The 20,408-nt window shown below is 31.4% G+C and overlaps 1 protein-coding gene across 3 annotated transcripts in view; it reads left to right on the forward strand.

Annotated features, from left to right (window-relative positions):
• Nucleotides 1-20,408, forward strand: part of LOC126809517 (probable serine/threonine-protein kinase dyrk1) — a 63,709-nt gene that overhangs the window by 13,011 nt on the left and 30,290 nt on the right. The window contains exon 3 of one of the 3 annotated variants that reach the window (XM_056103132.1): nt 865-1,108. In XM_056103132.1, coding sequence (XP_055959107.1) covers nt 865-1,108 — 244 coding nt within the window. Of the gene's footprint in view, nt 1-864; nt 1,109-13,564; nt 15,649-20,408 lie in introns of those variants that run through there. The other 2 variants (XM_056103136.1, XM_056103133.1) reach the window with 2 other exon arrangements.

Consider the following 20,408-nt stretch of genomic DNA (forward strand, 5'->3'; position numbering starts at 1 on the left):
CAAATCTCGCATAATGTATCGTTAATGCAAAGTAAAAATGATCATAATGGCACCATTTTATAAAAACAATCAACACTTCCAGGATATTTATAATGTTTCTCTCCCCCAACTAAATTTGTTTTGGTGGGATGTCTTGCTGGATTGTTTATAAAATATGTCTGCATGAGCAATCAAAAATTCTATCAGCATCATTCACATAGTATTTGTGGTTAAGTGCTACTTTACATGTCCAGGACCATATAACAAACATTTTATATGTCTGGCCTACAATAATGAGAGTTTTTATTTGGAAGTAATGATTATAGTACTTGTTGGAGTGAGATAGTTGGTACTGTTTACTCCATATATTATTGGAAAAACAATGATATTATTTCTTCTTGTTATCACATAAAACCACTGACTTGCGCTGTTTGTTTAAAAATTATTTTCAAGTTGAGCATCGCTTTTATATATATCTTTAAGTCCTACACACAAACCTGGAAGAAATAATAATAATAATACCAAACAAAGTACCTATCATTATGACATGTAGGTCTATTAATATAGCAATTGAAAAAACCCAATCAAACTAAAAGACAAATATGTTCAAGACAAAATAACTGTGGCACCGACAGGTGCTTTATTCAGTTAAAGGCCCAATTTTTTTTTAAATTATAATTTGGTTATCTATCCGTCTTTTTTGAAATGTAGAATACTATTGATTTTCAAAGATTTTTAATAGGAATTTCCAGAATTATTCCATTTTAAGACTTTAAAAATTGTTATTGGTTGTTAGTTCATAACTGATGATCTAACAGTAGGTACAAATGTATGTAAGTTTCATTGTGTGGCAACCTATTTTATTTTCTTATATTTATTTTTTAGTGGAACATATGGTCGTACATCAAGCAGAAAGATGGATAGGTACCATCATTCATCACGTCGAGAACGTTCACCCACACCAGAAAGACACTATCGTCGCAGTCATAGTAGAAGTCGCAGGTATGATGAAACAGATGATAGCCGCTCACAGCGTAACTCTAACAGTCACTACAGCAGTCGGCATAGGCGACATCACAGACGAGCTCATCGCCATCGTCGCAGGTCATATTCAAGTGGCTCTAGTAGGGTAGGTGTCTAAATTTGCATTTCTATTTTTGTATGAATTTATTTGATTGGTTAGGATAACTGAGCAAGTAGCCAGTGCCATGCCTCAATACATATATATTTGGTATATTCCCTGGCTAATATCTTTTTGAATGTTAACTCAAATTTGAATACTTTGAATTCACACAATGAAAGAAACTTCTGATAAAAGTTGTCATATTTTGATATTTTTGAAGATGAAATGTATTTAGGCTTGGATTATATATTGACCTATTTTGAAAGTTAGGGGATATAGTTACCTTTTTAGATAATGACAATTAATTTTGAAAATTTTACTTTGTGGGGGCCACTGTTTCTAAATTGTGTGCAAATTCTAACAGTTGTGTCAGTAAAAGTCATACCTGCTTTAAAATAACATTTTTTATAGTCAAGTACCATTTCTACATGTATCATTGCTCAGTAGACTGATGCGATTTAGATTTCGAACTTACAAAATGACCTTCCAATTGCCTTAATTTTTAGTTTCATTCTTTGTTTACAAAACAATTGTATGTCATTATCTAATAAGTAATTATGATTTAGAATTAGGTAGGATTCTAAAATATTTTTTTCATATTTTTATGAAAGGTAAGTTTGTTTATGAGTTTTAAATGTTCATGCAATATTAGAGAATTTGAGTGGGTGGGAAAACAATGTAATGATATTTGATATTCAGTGCATGTAACAGCAAGCGCAATTCCAAAATATTACTTATTAGTTTGATAAGCTTACCATTTCTTCTTTTGGAATCATATTCTGTCTTAATAAATGCAAAATTTGATTTGAACACTGCAACTTTTACTAGGAATATCTCTAGATTAAATTTACTGAACGTGAGTCGAGATGCTTTATATAATTTGTTTGCAGCATGTCTGAGAATCTGTAAGTTATCTTAAGATAATATATTGAGTAAAGAATCCTTAAAAGCTTGCCAATCAGTTGCGAGTGAAAAATGTGATTCAGAATAAACTTTCTTGATAATATATAGACATGTTTGAAAAAGAAAAATCTGCAGCTCTCGGTCTAACTCTTCTTATCAGATTTAATTTGAATGTCAGTCGTCATTCTTTGTGACTAAATTAACAAATGGCACATATTCAATTGGATTGGCAAATTAAATGAAGGGAATGGTTTCAGTTTATTTTATTGATCTTGAACAATCTTGAATTTAGCAATAACTAGCCTAGTAATATACTTCTACATGTTTTAAATGTTCCTTATAATAAGATTGGTGCATATATTCACTACTATGGTTATTTTTAAAAGCCAACTAAAAGAATCAGCAAAATCTATCAATTTCCATTTTTAAGACTGTTCATTACAAATATTCCTATTCTGAGAAATTGTAGTGTTCAATTATAACTTGCGTTTAAAAAAATATGGACGTTGATTCAGCAGGTCTGATTTTTAATTGAAAAAAACAAAAAAAGTAATTGGAAAATGTAAATTCTTCAATAAAAAAACATAGTAATGCTATGTTACATGCACTTGGATAAATTGAATGTATTTGAGGTAGTTATTAGGGAATTATGAAGTATTCAAAACCAGTGACAGTGAAAAATGATGCGGTACATCCTTAATAGAGAGACCATTGGCAAACAGAGGAAATACAGCCATTGATTTTTTTCTTTCTCCTATGTCCGTCCATATATGATAACATTACAAGAGCGTCTGTTAGTCTGGGCTTCTTTTTGCTTGGTAGAAAGTCTTGCTTCTTATTCTTCTTAAGGAAATATGATTTTTAGAAGGATTATTTGCGATATTTTGCTGGTGTTGCTCTGACTTTTATTTGCTTTGAAATATTGATTGGAGAAATATTTTGAGTGTAACTGTAACGAGTGACAATGTAAATTAATTCGGATGTGGTCTCATATCCACTCGTGATTGTGAATAGATAGATCCATGAGTACCCATTTATCATTGTTTTCAAATTGGAATTTTAAAGTGCATGAATATTTTGAATCATTTTGTAAATTGAAATTTGGTTTGTATTGTATTCAATTAATTGGATAACTCAGAACTGTATGACCAGAAGAACTTCTAGGATTACTTTGAATGAATTTTTGGTGTAGGTAATTTTATCCACATTGTTGCTTCAGTTTATGGTCTGATGTGACAGGTGCTGTGTCTAAGACAGAGTATACTTTAATTTCCCGAATACCTGATATCACTGGTCTTGGTTAATATGCTGTGTTAAATTTGTGTAACAATTCATGCAAGTGTCTTGTATTGTCTAGCTTTAACTTTACTGACATCCAGGACCAAACCATTTATCAGAGTCAAAATTTTAAAAAGTACAACAAATGATAAGTGATATCAGGCGTTCTAGAAAGAGTATCCATACCCTGCCTCATGCACAGCACCCAAACCATTACATCAGTTAGTTGTAAGTAGCTTTGGGTGCTGTGCATGAGGCAGGGTATGGATACTCTTTCTAGAACGCCTGATATCACTTATCATTTGTTGTACTTTTTAAAATTTTGACCCTGATAAATGCTGTCGAGCGACTTTGAATTATGTATTGATGTAAAAAAATTTAAGAAGATCCAAGAGATAAAAATCCAATGACAACAACAGTTTTATGATCAAAGATGTCTAGCCATTTTAATATTTTCAAATCCAATGACAACAACAGTTTTATGATCAAAGATGTCTAGCCATTTTAATATTTTCAAATTTTGATGCTAGCATGAATTATAATTTATTTGATGTATTGATGCATAAAATATCGTCAGTTCAATATTTCCAATTCAAAGATACTTATCTTCCATTAAAAAAACAAAATTACACGGCACATGTTTTTCTGAAAAGGGATTCACCAAATTGACGAGACTCAAATATTGTCAATGAAATTATGATGAAAAGATGAAAAGCATGGATATCGATTAAAGTCATTGAATAACTAGAGGTGTAGACAAGATACAGTATTTGTTACATGGGAAAAAAACTAGAAAATTGCCGATCGTTTTATATTTGTCATTGATTTTTATCATCCCGTCTGATCTGGTATATTTATGAAACAGAGTTAAATTAAATGGACTTGTTCTCAGAGAGAACATTTAGAGACTAAATTCAGATAATGATCCCTCATATTGTCTGTCTAGAAAATACTTTATGAATTCTTTGATGGATGTGGGAATAGTTTAGCTTATAAGTTTAAAAGTTATTTTTATAGACACACAGGATCTGTAAGCCCAGTGGATATCAACCCTGAAAGCAGACTACTGAGAACTGATGTTTAAGTTTATTTTGCCCTTGTGCCTTGAAGTCATTCCATCCAAACTTCTGTTTCATTCACAAATTTTACCATTTGTCTCAGTCCTGGAACTAAATGTATATAATTTGGGGTTTGTATTGAAATCCAAAGTTTGGATATGCTCAAATTCTTTGTCAACACCTTTGTGAGTAGTTTTACTTTTTATGGACCTTTTGTATCAAAATATTCACATATTTAAAAAAAATTACGTCTTGAACAGATTTTTCTTTTTTTTTAAATATAGGCTGTTTAAAAAAATATTGTAGAAAACAATATAGGCTGTTAAAAGAAAACAAAAATTTGTTGGCAGTAAAATAAAAAATAATTCTTCATCATGTTCTGTGATTTCTAGAGAAGAAAAACCCTATTTAAACTTAACTTGCTATGCCAGTGTGTCTCTTTATTAATTAGGGGGGGGGGGGTGTTGGATGGCCGAATGGTTAGCATGTGTGTGCTGTACCATAAAGCCTGTCATTGAGTCAACTGACGTGGTTTCGAATCCCCGGTTGTACGTGAAAAGGAGTAGGGTCGCCTGTCCAACCTCGTGGGTTTTCTCCGGGTCCTTCGGTTTCCTCCCACTGCTAAAGACCCCTACGCGCAACGAATTAGTCCCGAAATGACCTAGTTTGTGTCAAGTGGAGGTTATATCCCATTTCTCTCTCTCTCTCTCTCTCTCTTTATTAATGGTTCCATTCACAACTCAGTGTGACAAGTAAAGTCCACATAGGGTATATCTAGGTCTAAGTCTATTATATAGAACATGTTACAAATACCTTTTCTCTTAGTCACTGTTTTACAGACCATGTCACATATCTAGTTTAATTATACTTTCATTTGTTGAAGTCTATTTTTTTTTCGAATTTTAACCTGTGTGAAGTTAAATCTGTATGTGCAATGCTGTATGTTTTAAGTGTTTGAAACCATTCTATAGACTATGAGAAATTGAAGTTGACATGTGATAACATTTTAAAATTCGCAGTTCAACTTATATTTGTGATTATATCATTCATACTTTCAATATGCTTATGTAGATGGCAGTTAATTTTAATTAAGTGCAGAGTGCAACATTAGTATCCTGGTTCTGCATAGTTAAAACTATAATGAACTTGCATTTTTATGAAATGATCAAATAATCATCGTTTTTGTGAATATTGAATAATTTATGCGACAATTTTGACTTATTGAAGGATGCTGTCATATCTGTATTTCAATTGAAAATAATCATGGATATTCTCCAGAAATTACTAACAACAAATTTTGTGGTGTGAAAATATTTTACTGGCACGAGATTAACATACGTGAAAGGAAATTTGACCCCTAACTTCAACTGGCATTAACTATAAAGTCAATATGCATTTCCAAAGTTGACAGGAAACCTAAAAAAATGATTCTACAAAATCTATTGGTCAGTGTTTGAAATTAGTGTAGTTTATAATTTAATATTTGACTTTTTCTGGGATGATGTCATTCAGATTTTAGCTTACATCCTTTGAACTTTGACCTCTATTCAAACTGTCATAAACTATTTAAAACAAAGGGAATCTGATGTAGGAAAATATAATAATAATATGAATTAGCGTTGTAGGTCAAAGTTAAAATTACTTGTAGTGCTATTACAGAAATGTCACAAATCTCTGTGGACCACTTATAGTAATAACAGTGTAGAAGTAGAAGATGAGGATACACTTGCTATACACTTCTTGTTGGAATAGCTTGACCCTTTCATTCATTATTAAAGAAAACAGCGATGTATGTAAAAGTTGGATTCAGATGTGATAAAGGATACAGTTATTTATAATACTACTTATTATTGACGCTGTGAAATTGTTAGTAACTTTGTTTGAGCATTCCTTCAATATTATCAGCCGCACAGTATGGAGATTGTACAGTATGTTTGAAAAAATGTTGGATATGGATACTATTATTTGTATGAGATTGACTCTCTAACGTTGATGGCTTCCATGTTAGTTTCTTCTCTAGGAATATTTCAGTGTCAGTGATATAAAAGTTAGATTGTGTTAAATATTTGTACATGCGATTTTTGGATATGATTTGTCCGCAAATTCAATATTAGGAAGATATTGGTGTTGTAAATGTGGTGCTATTTATGGGTTTGATTAGAACATTACAGTTAAAATTGATTCATTTTTGTTCCTAATAACTTAAACCATGACCCTGTAGTTGGTTGATCAGGAAGCAGTGGTAGGTACCAGTAAAATACAGTTCTAGGGACATGAATCAAGATCTAATTTAGATATCATTAGATGGTTGATGATTAATAGATATTAAAGGACAAGGTCGGTGTCCGCAATTATTACATTATTACATATGGGATATAACTGATAAAACACATTCCAAATAATTTTTAAGACAAAGATCATTATTGCTATGGTAGATGTGTAACGAAGATTTGAAGAAACAGGAAGTAATGCAAAAAACTGGAAAACATGAGTTCTCCTTATTATATAACTGACTGAAGTAACGAGTGATAACAGATACATGGTTGATTTTCAGCTAACTGATAATTCCTTTAAATTGAAGACGTTAAGTTGTTATATGACCATGAGACTGTGAGTGGATATCTGACAATTCATAAAAAGAATTGACTGTCATAGAAAAAGTCTGTGCATTCCCTTGTTTTTATTCATTTTTAGCATTACTTCCCATTTCTTCAAATCTTTGTTATACATCTTACGTAGCAATGATCTCTGTTAAAATTATATTTGGAATATGTTTAACCAGTTCTATCACATACGTAATAATGGACACCAACTTTGTCCTTTAAGGACCATATGTATTGATCTTACTTCAACAAAAGTTGTTTATAAAAATATTATTATTTTATAATTAATTTTGACATTCTATATAAAAAAGGAAGTTGGATATCATATCCTGAAAAGGAGCCACGGTGGCTAGGTGGGTAAGGCGCTGGCTCGCTAGCCTGGAGGTCGGTTGTTCGATCCCTGCATTGGCCGAGAAAGTTCATCCCGATTTTCCGACGTGGTTCCCCCTTGTCAGTGATGCAGGACGGATGGCCTGACAAGGACAGCTGTCTAGTCCTTCGGATGAGACGAAAAACCGAGGTCCCGTGTAAACATTGGAATGCACGTAAAAGATCCCTTGGCAGTTGGGATTCGATATAAGAGTAGGCGATAGTGCCGCTGCCCAGGCAAAATTTCCCTCATAGCACACTGTATGGCGTATGCCCGTCTTCATTAGCCCAGTATAGGAGCAGAACAGTAGGATGTTAAACCCCATTTCATTTCATTTCATATCCTGAAAGCAACATATACATATGTACTTAGAACCTCCTCAACATAATTAAGAATTTTCTGAATAATTGGGATGTATGTAATTTGGCATTAACACTATCTGATATAATTGCTATATGATAGAAACGTAAATATTATTTTATGAAAATCACATTTGGGTATTCAGTAATACGGCCTCGAGTGTGAAATTTGATATAAAAAGGGTGCTAAGTGTTCGTAGTTCAAACAATGGATTAAATTTGTGAATGTCATTTTGAGATTTCGTGATTGTTATGTCTCGGGGGGGGGGGGGGGGGACCATAAATAAGAATAACCAGACAAGAATAACAAGATTTTGAATTCACTATCAGTTGACCAAGATTAAAGTATCACACATTAAGTTTTTTAAATGTAATGTTGAAATTTCAGAAAAGTCTGCTTGTATCCATTATTGATAAAACTATGACCTAAAACGTTAAATTCTGTTCCATTCAACTTTAAAAGAAAAGCTGTTCCTGGATTATAAATTAAGAAAACAAATTACGTTGAAGTTTCAGCATCCCACACAAATAATTGGAGATGATAATACAACACTTTTCCTGAAAAATTTGATGTAAATTGACATTTTGGATTCATTTTTGCTTTCAGCTGTATTATAAAACATCTTCTTGTCAACACCATTATTACAACACAAATTGATATAAATTTAATAGCAAAAAAGGGAATTTTCTTTGATCAATTACTGAATGTACGTATGCAAGAAAAGCTTTCACAATTGTATCATGTCTTAAGAAAGTTTTTTTTTGGAAAAACTTAAAGCTTATCCAAACATATTCAAAGAAAGTAAATGTCTTTACAAACATGTTGCATTTTGTTTGTTAAAACGATCAATTTATAATCTTGATTTTGATCAGATTTCCGCTCTTGTTTCGTTTGACTTTTTATTTTGTACTACATTAAAGGAGCTAAATCACTAATATTTGGGATCTAGAAATTGACACAAATAGGTCGCAACGCATATAATAATGTAATATGAATGTATATAAACTGATTTACATTCAATCGTTCCCGCTTTTACTTTTAATTTCAAATCAGTTATGTTCAGCGAAATACGCTAGAAGTCTCAATCGAATAGCAATCTCTAGCGTCTGGTTATTCCAGTCTACACCGATAGTATTTATTGCACATGCTCTCCAGATAAGAATATGACGTCGCCTTTTGACAGGACTTATGGAATATGTCTAGCCTCGTTCTTCAAGCCCTTGTTACAAATGGCGCTGAAACGCTTTATGATACATGATTTGTGTAAAAAATGGTAAAATGTTTATTTTGTCTTAACTATTGGATATCATCAGAAGCCCATCTTTTCCCGGTAAGTCCACAAGATCAATGTTGATTTAAATTGACAATTCATGTTTTCAATGTCCAAGAATTTGAATGATATTGAGTTATGGACTTAGCTACTTTAACAATAACATCAACATCTGACATTATTTCTTTGAAGTCAGTGTTCAACACATGAAACATACCTGTATTAATATACAGTGCTGCATATTGCAGTGAGTTATAAGATGCTTATATGAAAATGATTCTCAGTGATTTAGAGGTTACCATTTGGAATACAATTGTCTGATATAGATGTTATTCTTTCTGGCTAGATGTGATGATAAAAAGTTGGTTAAATTACAGTGCAGTCTAAAAATCTGTAAAATGAGAGAAGCGGAATTCTAATCTAATTTTAATTAGATTGCTGTAACCATGGTATAATTTTTGTACAACAAAATCTACCGTATTTTGAACTAAAGAATTTTATGTCATTGATTATTAAATTTACTAAGCATTACTTAACAATAAAAGATCAAAAATAAGGGTTTGTGAAATTAAGGTAGTACATGTACATGTATGTCATGAATAATAGCACTTTATTTATATCTAATAATTAACACAATGTAATGGTTTTCTTCTATGGACAGTAGGTCAGTCCATTCTATTTCTGTTATATGTCAAATTGAATTTATATTTGGTTAGAATTAATGCTTAGTATCAGTTCCTGAATTAATTTAAATACTAACAAAGTCCAGATGTATTTATACTTAATATAATTTCTTCCTTTCTATTTGAATTGGGTCAGATGTAATAATAGTAGCTGTTATTTTATAGATTAATGTATAATGGCTGTAATTAAATTTGAATAATAGTCTAATCACAAGCAGCTCCATAGTCTAATTAACTTTAGATTATGGTAAAATTTCATTCCTTTAGTTTGATACCAAACAGAATTAGTTCAGAGCGGTCAATAACGAAGTAAAATTTTGTCCCATTCAGTTTAGATATGGTACTGATTGTAGAATTGGGTTAGAGTAGTCAATGATGGCGATAATTTGATTTGAGTAGTAACCATCTACCACCACAATTCTCTGGTGTTCTTATTGTAAAATGTCAGCCATGTAAAGTATTGTCAATCCATGTGAAATAACAATGTTATTCACAAATTTCTGCTTAGTATGTACTAACTAACCCTTTGTAGATCAGAGTATCCAAAATAATTATTTTAGAAACCAAATTTAGAATAGACTGGATAAAAGATAGAATTTAGAAGATTTTTAAAAAGGGGCTTCATGTCCCAGTGACATTTAATAATGATTTGTCCTCCAAACTGTAAATTAATTTAATATTAGATTTTATATCTTTTCCCACTATAAGGTTATAGAATTCTGCTGACCCACAATTAATTTTTGCTTTGAAGAGTTGATTTGTGTCAGCCTGCAATTATTATTATTTTATTTACCGCAGATGCATAAAGAAGGCAACAGGATCAGTAGAAAGTAAACTTAATTTATTTTAATAATTTTCTAACAAAGAATTTTTAGAAAAAAAAATCAAGAATATAGAAATATGTTTGTGTATATATGGTCATAAACTCTGTTCTTCACTTAAACATTTAGCTTGTTGTCCCTTTAAAACAATTGTATAGGAGATATATTACAATGATTAGGTTATTATAATAAATTGTATATAAGTATGGCCATCAAATGTCAGGCCATATCTTCATTTACATAATATACTCAATCTAAACTGGTCACTATTTCCCTTTTGGTTTGCAAACACTATGAATTTATAGATCAAGTTAACAATTTTATAACACAATCTCAGCTGCTTATCATGATCATAACTAGCCCCTGGAGTAGTAGAAGCAAATTACAAATTTACTTATTTTGATAGAAAATCTATGAGATCAGTATTAAAGCTAGGAGTTAAAAGATTCCCATTATATAATATAAGTGATTTCAACAACTATTAGATATATCAAATTCCCCTCAAACTAGATTAATTATTTATAAAACAAATGTATAGAACTCAACAGAAACATATTTTTATTAGTAATTGTTCACATTAAATAAAACACAAAACTTGATGAAATACATAGACAGAACTCAATGACCATTGAATAACCCATGCGGTATTCAATGGTCATTGAGTTCTGTTTTTATTCTATAACTACATGCAAATCTGTACTATCCAGATTGTCAAAAAAAATTGTGGTTGCCTAGTGGTGACGTCATTACAGTTTGACGTAATTCTGAAAGTGACCTCATTCTGGACAAAATTAGTACGTTTCCAAGCCATTGAATACAACTATAGGTTATTCAATGGCTGTATTCAATGATATTTGCTTGTATTTGCATGTAGTTATAGAATAAAATACTGAGTTAAATGGTAGTAGTTTTTCATTGATCCTGATAATGACCAAGAAAACTTTTGTTGAAATGTTGCTTGTATTAAATTCAGTAATTGTATTCCATAAAGTTTTGTGCTTCATAAAACAAATTAATCAGTAATAGTGAATTTTGCCAATTTTTATATTTTCTAACAACATTGTTCATCATTTTACTTGAGATCTGTGTAGATGTTCAATTTTATTTCAGCCATCATCTTTGTATGCATATTGAAACAGTATTTTAGTCATATTTTATTCAAAATTTACACATAAACCTACCTTTTATCATTGTATAATAATAGCAACAGGCACCATGGAACTAAAAATAAAAATAAAAAATAATTTTAATTGTCGCAGCTGTAGTATTCACTAGACATTAAGATCACATTCATTCAATTCATTATAGCATCGTTATCGTGAAAGGGGCAAACACAGTGGAATTAATATTCATTCCATTACTATTGGAATCAAAGAGGTGCACACTCCCTGAAGAGCTGCTTTGAAGTAGAAAGTAATTGCAACATGTCGTGTTACATTACAATATATTAGCTGACAACATATTCTAATGAGTAAGTAAGTCATAGTTATTAGTGTCATATAAACAATGTTAAATGCAGTTCATACAACGAAATAAATCTCACTCATAGCTTAGTTATTGGTGACTAAACCAATAGATATTACCCAGATCTCAGAATGAAACAAGACAAGGCAATAATTATCCATGAATAATATGAGAACTAAAAAAAATAAAAACAAGCAAAGGTGTTTTATTTCACCGCAATTTTAAAGGTGTTGAATATGTCAACTCCCTATAAAAGTTTTAGCATCATAATGTTTAGCTTAAAGAGGTATTGATTTCATTTAAACTAAGGAGTGTTTAGCTCCTTCAAAACTGCTGTAAACTTGAAACAATCATAAAAGCTGAAAATAGAATGTCCAATGTCAAAAATATTTTTTACAGATTTGTCTCAAAAGTGTGCAAAAAATAATATGATTGGATAAATTTAAAAAAGTAAAAAAAAGATTTGTGTTCTTTGTTATTTTGACAAATAATTGAGGATGTAAATTTGTACATAATTAATATGGTTTATTGAGATTATTACAAGAGACATGATTAAATATTATTTCATTGCGATACAGGAAGGTTGTAATTAGACTATGTAAAATGGTTATGTTGATTATTTTTATAACACACTTCCTGAAGTGTCCCCATATCACTATGCTTCAATCTTAACTCCGGAAATAGACCCAACCCGTAGTGACATCAATATAATCTGTCAACATCTGGCATCGTATAAATTAACAATATTTAATTAATTTAAGTAAGTATAGGGTATTATAATACTAGTCTTTGTTTTCAAATATTTGACCTTTGTATCAGTTCAATATGTTTGTACCCTTTTAGTTTACTCCCAATTACAATTTTAAGAGTTATAAACTTACTAAATTTGTTATATCTGGCCATTTCAGAATATTTAATATGAATAAATTTTAAGTGAAAGGAGAAATCCTAAATATACTGAAGTTAATAAAATTGCTTAATTCTTTGTGGAAGGCTCTAGAACGTCCTCTCAATGACTAAATAATTTAAGCATGTGAGACATAGCAAGCAAGATTAATTTTTACCTTTTGGTGTTTTGATTTACATGTGTAAGCAAACTTATTTATCAGAGACCAGTGGAAACTGTGACTTCTCCTTTAAGAAAATGAAATATTGCATTAATTTGATACAATCTGCTATAAAAATGTGGTTTGCTTGTTTTAATCCAAAATGGTAATATCAAAACCATGTCATGTGGGCTCTCTAGTTATGTCCATGTTATTCAGGAATAGTATTCATGTATGACACAATATTTTGACATTGTTTATTCAACTGACAGCATCGTGAAAAATCTAAAAATGTGTTGAAACATTGACAATGTTGGCAAAAATTTTTATGGTTCTCATTCAATTCTGTTAAAAATTACAAAAAAAAAAATCACCTGAATATGGAAATGTTCAGTTATTAGGAGTTGACATGTACGTTAAACCTAAGATATATTGCATAATACCTTAAAAACAAATTACACATTAAAACTGCAAGGTGATATTCAATAACTTTGAAATAAAAATCTTTGATAACAGGAGGAAACAAATTATCAACTTTCTTTGAAAAATCCAGATAAGCTCCTTAATTGATTCTATCTTTTTAAAGGCTTGTGTGAAATATGATATCCAACTTCTAAGACTGTTTTAAGATAAGACCATTCTTAGAACTCCTACTCAGTGGTTTGATTTGATTTTAGTTTTAGATATTAAAAGTCTGAAAAAATGTAACTGGTTAGTTTGTAAGAAGTTATGGGCCAGACTGAAGTATTTTTTTGGTAACACAGTGGTGATAGATAATTCTTGGAATTATTTTGTGAAAGTTAAAGAATGACTCTATGCAATTTTAAAACATTGGGATCAAAGCAGAACTTTGCAACATACAATGAAAATATACTGTTTGCCTTCAATTGGAAAATTGTGCATATATAAGCGAATAAAGTGGTTCTCATCAAATTTATGACCAAAATTTGCAACCAATTGTTGATTATTGTTGTGCAATTTGCAGAATTTGCATTAACCGTGGAAGTAAGTGAAGAATATTTTAAATAAATATCTTCAAAATTGTGTCAAGTTATTTTATTAATTGCAACAATCTGTCAAGCTTGCAACAAATAACGTAAACATTGTGAAAATATGGAGGGTTATATCTAATCTGTGATATTTATTCTAGTGGCCATCAACGAACTTAGCACTTTTGAAGTGAATTAAATTTTATGTGTGTTAAATACAATGCAGTGATGGAAAATTATTTTAGTTCTGGAGAATTAATGGTTTTGTTGTGAATTTAAAGCAGCGAAGAACGCAATTGCATAATTATTTTTTTGTGAGTAATAATACCCAGGTGTGTAATTGTGATTCTTCTTTGGAACATTCCTGAAAATGTGTGACCTAAATTCCATTTGGAAAATGTAATCCAGTTGACCAAGAAAAGCTGATGAACTCATAAGAAGATGTAGATGGTGTAACATCGTAATTCTACTGGATACATGGTTCTCTTCTATAGACCTGATCTTCATTACTCACTCCCTAAATCTCTCACTCATAGAGATAGGAATGTCTGACATGTGCACTCACTTCTTCAGAAGCCACTAGCAACTAAATACTATTTATAGTATATTACACCCGTATCCAATTACATACTTGTTTTCATTCTTATTCACAATCATCCAGTACTGAAATGACACATGTTCATTTGCCATTTTAGTGGTGTCTGGTAGATGTAAACCAAAAGGTGAAAAAGGCCTTACAACCAATCAGAAACGAATTCAATGGCACAAAATACTTGATTGTCCAGTGCCTTATTTGTTTATCCATTTGGCTTATCTTCCAGCATTGTTATGCCTTTGTTTTTCTGACTGTTGTGACCAGGACTTTAATATTTGATTCCTCAACCCTCAATTAAAGGGAAGATTTTATATATCAAGACTTTATTATCAAGTGCCATTTTACATGTCAGTATTAGTGCATCTGCATATATGGGACTGGATGTTAGTGTCTTCTTTAAAAGATATATTTAGAGTAGATAGTTCACTGAAGGTGTTCTGACAAAGCCTAGACCTGCTTAGGGACTGGATAACTACTGCTACTTAAAGAAATTTAAGAAGCTAATTGAATGAGGTGCTAGATGTTATTGTCTGGATAATCTAGACAAAAAATGGAAAAGTGATTTATTGGGACACAAAATGACTTGTTAATCTTATCTACCACATGTGGGGCACTGAACCTGGAACAACTTGATAACCTGATCTAGTTTACTTTAACATTAAAAGCAGATGTGGCACTATACTTTTAATGTACTGGTTGTTCACATCTATGATATGTTTATGTCAATTTAAATAGTGAATTGTGCAGTGAACCCTGGTAGATCTAGTCTACATTGGATATTTGGCCCCAGTCACTGGTCATTCATATCTACCTAGAGTATTTTTGGCGAATGTAGCTTATATTGTGTGTCAGATGAACTGGTAGTTCTTATCTACATCTTGGAGATATTTTGGGTATCTGAAGTTACATGGGATGCTAAAGCTGTGCCAGGTTTAAGATAGTCTAGCTAGCCTGATTTCGCAAGAGTCTGGATAATATAATCTACGGTTCCTCCATCTGTGGCAGTAGTTATTGCTATGAAATTGGAGTGTATAGAACAAGGTAGAGCAGGGACTAGGCAATGGGGCAACATGCCGACTTATCTAAATCGACGCCGTGGTAGTAAGGTAGGACCATCGTACCTTCATAGGATGTCTTCATGGCATAAAACATTTGTCAAGGGACCTTTCTGTGAGTTTTGTGAGTTTGAAAAAGATTTTGTGAAGTTTTATCCAAGTTTTCTTGTCTGGATTTGCTACCCGTCTGCTCTTCTCAAGTCAGACATATTGTTTTTCTGTTAAGCAGACTTGGAAGGAATGTAATCATGGAATTTCTCTCTTTAGGGACAGGATTTGAACCTTTTTAGTAATTACTTGCCCTCCTTTATGTCTATCCTTAATATTTTGTTGGAATTTATCTAGTTAATTTGGAATTTTAATGGAGCTTGAAAACTAGTTGCTATGGGTTACAGATTTTTATCTGACAAGCAGACATTTTGAGTTTTGACATTTCAGTACCTTTGGAAAAAGATGTGTTTTTGATAGTTTTCTATTCAGTTGGTTTGGTAATAATTGGTTAAGGTGTAAAAATTTATACAAAGATTGTAAGATTTTTGATCTAATATTCTTATTCCAAAAAAAAAAAATCTGATATAATGAACAGTGAACATAACGTTTCTAATTTGCTTTCCATTTACAATCTCTAGGAAATTTACATGAAATGAAAATAAACTTGGTAATTTATAGTCTTGAAAGCAGATAAATGTTTCTCAACCAATGATTAATTATGGAGATCCGAAAGATTTGGCATTTCCAATCTTGAAAACAATTTGTCCTGTATTGAAAAGATTTTCAGACAGTTTAAGTAAGGATTTCTGAAGTATTATTAGCTAAGAGTTTGTTAAAGGAACCTGACTTGATCCTGTTAGAAGAGGGTTGGGTTAGTGTTTCAATTATATGAGGAAACTTTGAACACAACTGATGTTTAATCTGTGAAGTACCATTGTTTTTGGTGAGGAACCTGGGTTTTGTGTTTTTATGATCCGGCTGTCAATAATTCTCAGTTTATAAAAAGCAAAAAGATATTCCAAACAGTAAGACTGTATTCACATTGGGATTAGTATTAGATATTAGCTTTGGATTCTAATCCACTTAGTGTGTGCCAACTCAGATACTTGGGATGATTGTTTTTGGGTAGGATCTTGATTGAAAGGTTTGGGTAGAAATGCAATATAACCAAGTATCTGATGTTAAATTGGATACTGATTGGTGTATGTGAATGCGTATACATGTACTTTAGATGATTGTTTTGGGGTGCATATAGGCCAAGTAGAATCCCTAGTTAAAGGTCTGTGTAGATACTTAATAAAAAGGTGATGATTGTACACTAGAGCGTTGCAGGATATCACCGATTTGAATTTTATGATAATTATATATTTACAGAATACTTTTTATGTGGCATATTGCAGAATAATCCATTTTGTCTTACATGAATTCTAAGCCAGTCAGTTTGAACATAAACATTGGTCCGATTCTATTTGGTTCTGGTTATATGGTTCCGGTAATATCAGTGTAAGCCAGGACCTGATTGTGAATTTTGGAAAAGTAATGGACCAATTGTCAGACATGATATAAAATTAGTGAGCATACCAATATTTTCTAGAATATTGGTCTATTCACTATTTAGTCTCATTTCTGATCAAACGCTGTTGAATGATGAAAACTAAATCAATGTTTTAAATTTAAATGAGCAAATTTTCTTTGATTTTGGTCAAAATAGACAGCTGTTATATTGTTTTATCTTGATAAGTAGTAAAAAGACTTAGCTCCTTTAAATCCAAACATTAATTTAGGTGACAAATGGATTGAATTTCACAAAGTGGATTAATGATCATTCTTCTGTCTCTGTCATTGTTACATGTAAATTGATATGTTAAGCTGAAGCCTACCACTAATTAATTACCTCCACAGTCTATATATGTTTAATGTTATATAATAAGATAGTAGGAAAAGGAAACCACTTACATATTTATTCATTTCTTGCTTCTCAGATTACTTGTAATTAAAAGTAAAGTCTTACAATTTTTCCACATGTATTAACATCTTCAAAACTATTAATTCATTGACTTAGATTAAATTGTAATGTCTTTTCCCATTATGTGTAATGATATGATAATGTAGGCTACATTTTCGGTGTGTCGTCTTCATTCTGCAGATTTGTTTCAAATGTTGATGATCATTTACACTAAGTAGCGGAACAAAGATTAAGCAAACTCTTTTTCCTTCCGATTCCTTGTTATAAGAAAAGTAGTAATTAAGAAATTTGGAGCTTAACGTTATGCTCTGTGAATGATAAGTAATAAGTTCACTGGATAAAAATTACGTAAAAATTTATGGAATTCTTGATAATTACTGTTCAAATTACCTTTATTGCATTCACCAAATCCAAGTGGTACTTAAAAAAATCATTACTGGATATTAAAGAAAAAATGTCATCACCTGACTTTTGTGGTTTAAAGATGGGTTCCCTCGTACAAACTGGGTGATTTAATGGTATATATGGACTAAAAACATATTCAAACTAATTAATTTGTCATAATTATGCTTCAAATCCTTCTCAAACATTGTAATTGCGAAGGAATGCCCTGATATTAATATTCGATCAAACCAGGTCATGTTTACGTCACGTCTTGCAAATCAGAGGAGAATTCATTGCATACATAAGACGATGTTGTCTTTAATCGCTTACTATTTATTACAAATATCGAATCCTAATTAAATTCTCAGATTATCCACTACCCGCGTCTTTTTCCGTCATTTTTATCTCTGAAAGTGTTGTACGTGTAACTCTTCATAAAGTTTATCAACCTTTGACATCAAGGGTGCAGAAACACTTAATCGTCGGGCTGTTGATTAGGGGAACCCTTACATTTTTGTCCTGTATACGCTCCATGAGTGTTTTTCGGGGAATCCAGTATTTTTCTAGTAAGATTGGATATCTCTACTTTCCATATATACCAAAATTGCCATACTTTTATTGGAAATAACCACCCGATAAAAACTTTTCTGGGAACCCATCTTTAAGAGATTTTAATCAAGTAAATATAAAATTATAAATTACCAATAATTTGAAAATGGTTACAGGATATCAAAAAAATAAAACTATGTCATCAGCTGACTTTTTCTCCATTTGCAACACGGTTTTAATCCAGTAAATGTAAAATAATAAATTGCCAATAATTTTCATGGAGACTCGTGTAATTTAATGTAATATTGATATTACGTGCTCTACAACCTTCTTCAACTTCTGTGTATACATTGAACATATGTATTACATGTGGATTGTTTACAGTCTGTATGTAATAAAGTAATATACTCTGTATACTAGGTAGATAGAGAAGGTATTGTGACTAAAATAGACTGATGGTAGCAGTTGATAAGATGAGTGTGAAGAATAAAATAGACAGATGGTAGAATCATATCCAATTACCATTTGTCTAAACTTTCACTCTTTCTATCTTCCCACTCACTCAGCTGTTGAATATATTTCTACCTGAACTAAATATTTTGATTTAGTACCTTCAACTCAGTCATTATTTCAATTATTTCATTCAAGACATTGAAGTAAAGTTTAGGAGAATAATCCATTTTCTATATGAGCAAAAAAGTATTTGGATTCAAAGTTGGCAGGGAAATAATCCTGGGTGAAATTTCCCATCTGTGGTGCTGGGAAATTTCCATTTTCTCATGAACTTTGTTTGATTGAGGAAATCTTTGGCACAATTCTTGGGTGAAATAATAGCTTGGACATCAAATTAGGACATTAAATCCCATTTCATTTCTCTGTAGCAGACGCTGGTTTAATGAATTACCAAGCTTTTATTTGGCACTGTGTACATAAATTATTAGTCATATATAAAAAATACACATTAAAAAGGTTGGGTAAATGTGTGTGAATGAAGCCATAGATTTGAAGTGATATATCTGGGCAGAAATGACTAGCTTTCTGTCATTATCCAAATACAACCCCCAAAAAAATCAATTTCAGAAAAGTACAAATCATTTCAGATAATAAAACCCATTCTTGATTTTGATAAGGAAGACATTTTCATGAATAAAAGTATTAACATGGAAACCAATCTCAAAAAGTTTTATGAGCTTCACAGTGAGTTCACTTCTAAAAATCATACTGACACCTGCATAGGCCAAAAAGAATCATCAGTATTCTTCATATCTGGTTCCGATTTGTCAGCAGTGCTGCATCATTTGGATCATGGAAAAGCAAGGGCCTAGCAAGGTACGGTGTCTAGCTATAGTCTTTTGGATGGTACTGAAAATTGAGATCCCATGTACATATTGGCATAAATGATAGAACCCTTTACACAATTGGAATTCACCTGGAACCCTTTACACTTGGAATTCAACTATTGTCCAAGAAAAATTAGCATCATAGCACACTGCATCCCATATGCCTGTCTGGTTGGTGGAGAAAAGTATTACATTAAACCTCATTCATTCATTCATATTCTCAATTTAGTAGGTTTAACAATTTTGTGTAGATGTAAAAAAAAAAAACCCCAAAAAAACAGAAGTTGGATCACTAATTTACTTGTGACTAACTTATTTTGAAAACACATTGATTTTCAAAAAGAAATATAGTTTATTTGATTTGTTCTTGTTCTTTTGTGGTGTTGATCTGTGTTTTAAAGGTTAAAAAATTGAGATGCAATGGTATGAATTGATTTATGGGAAAGTAGGTGGATAGTTTGGTAATGACGTCTGCTTAGAATTTTTGGCAACGATTTTGGTTATTGTCAGGACTAGGTTTATTTTAGAAGTTAATAGGCTAATTTCTAAGTTTCTAGACAATTTACGTATTTGAATATTCT

The sequence above is a fragment of the Patella vulgata genome, chromosome 1 (assembly GCF_932274485.2).
Source record: "Patella vulgata chromosome 1, xgPatVulg1.2, whole genome shotgun sequence".
Taxonomy (NCBI): Eukaryota; Metazoa; Mollusca; class Gastropoda; family Patellidae; genus Patella; species Patella vulgata.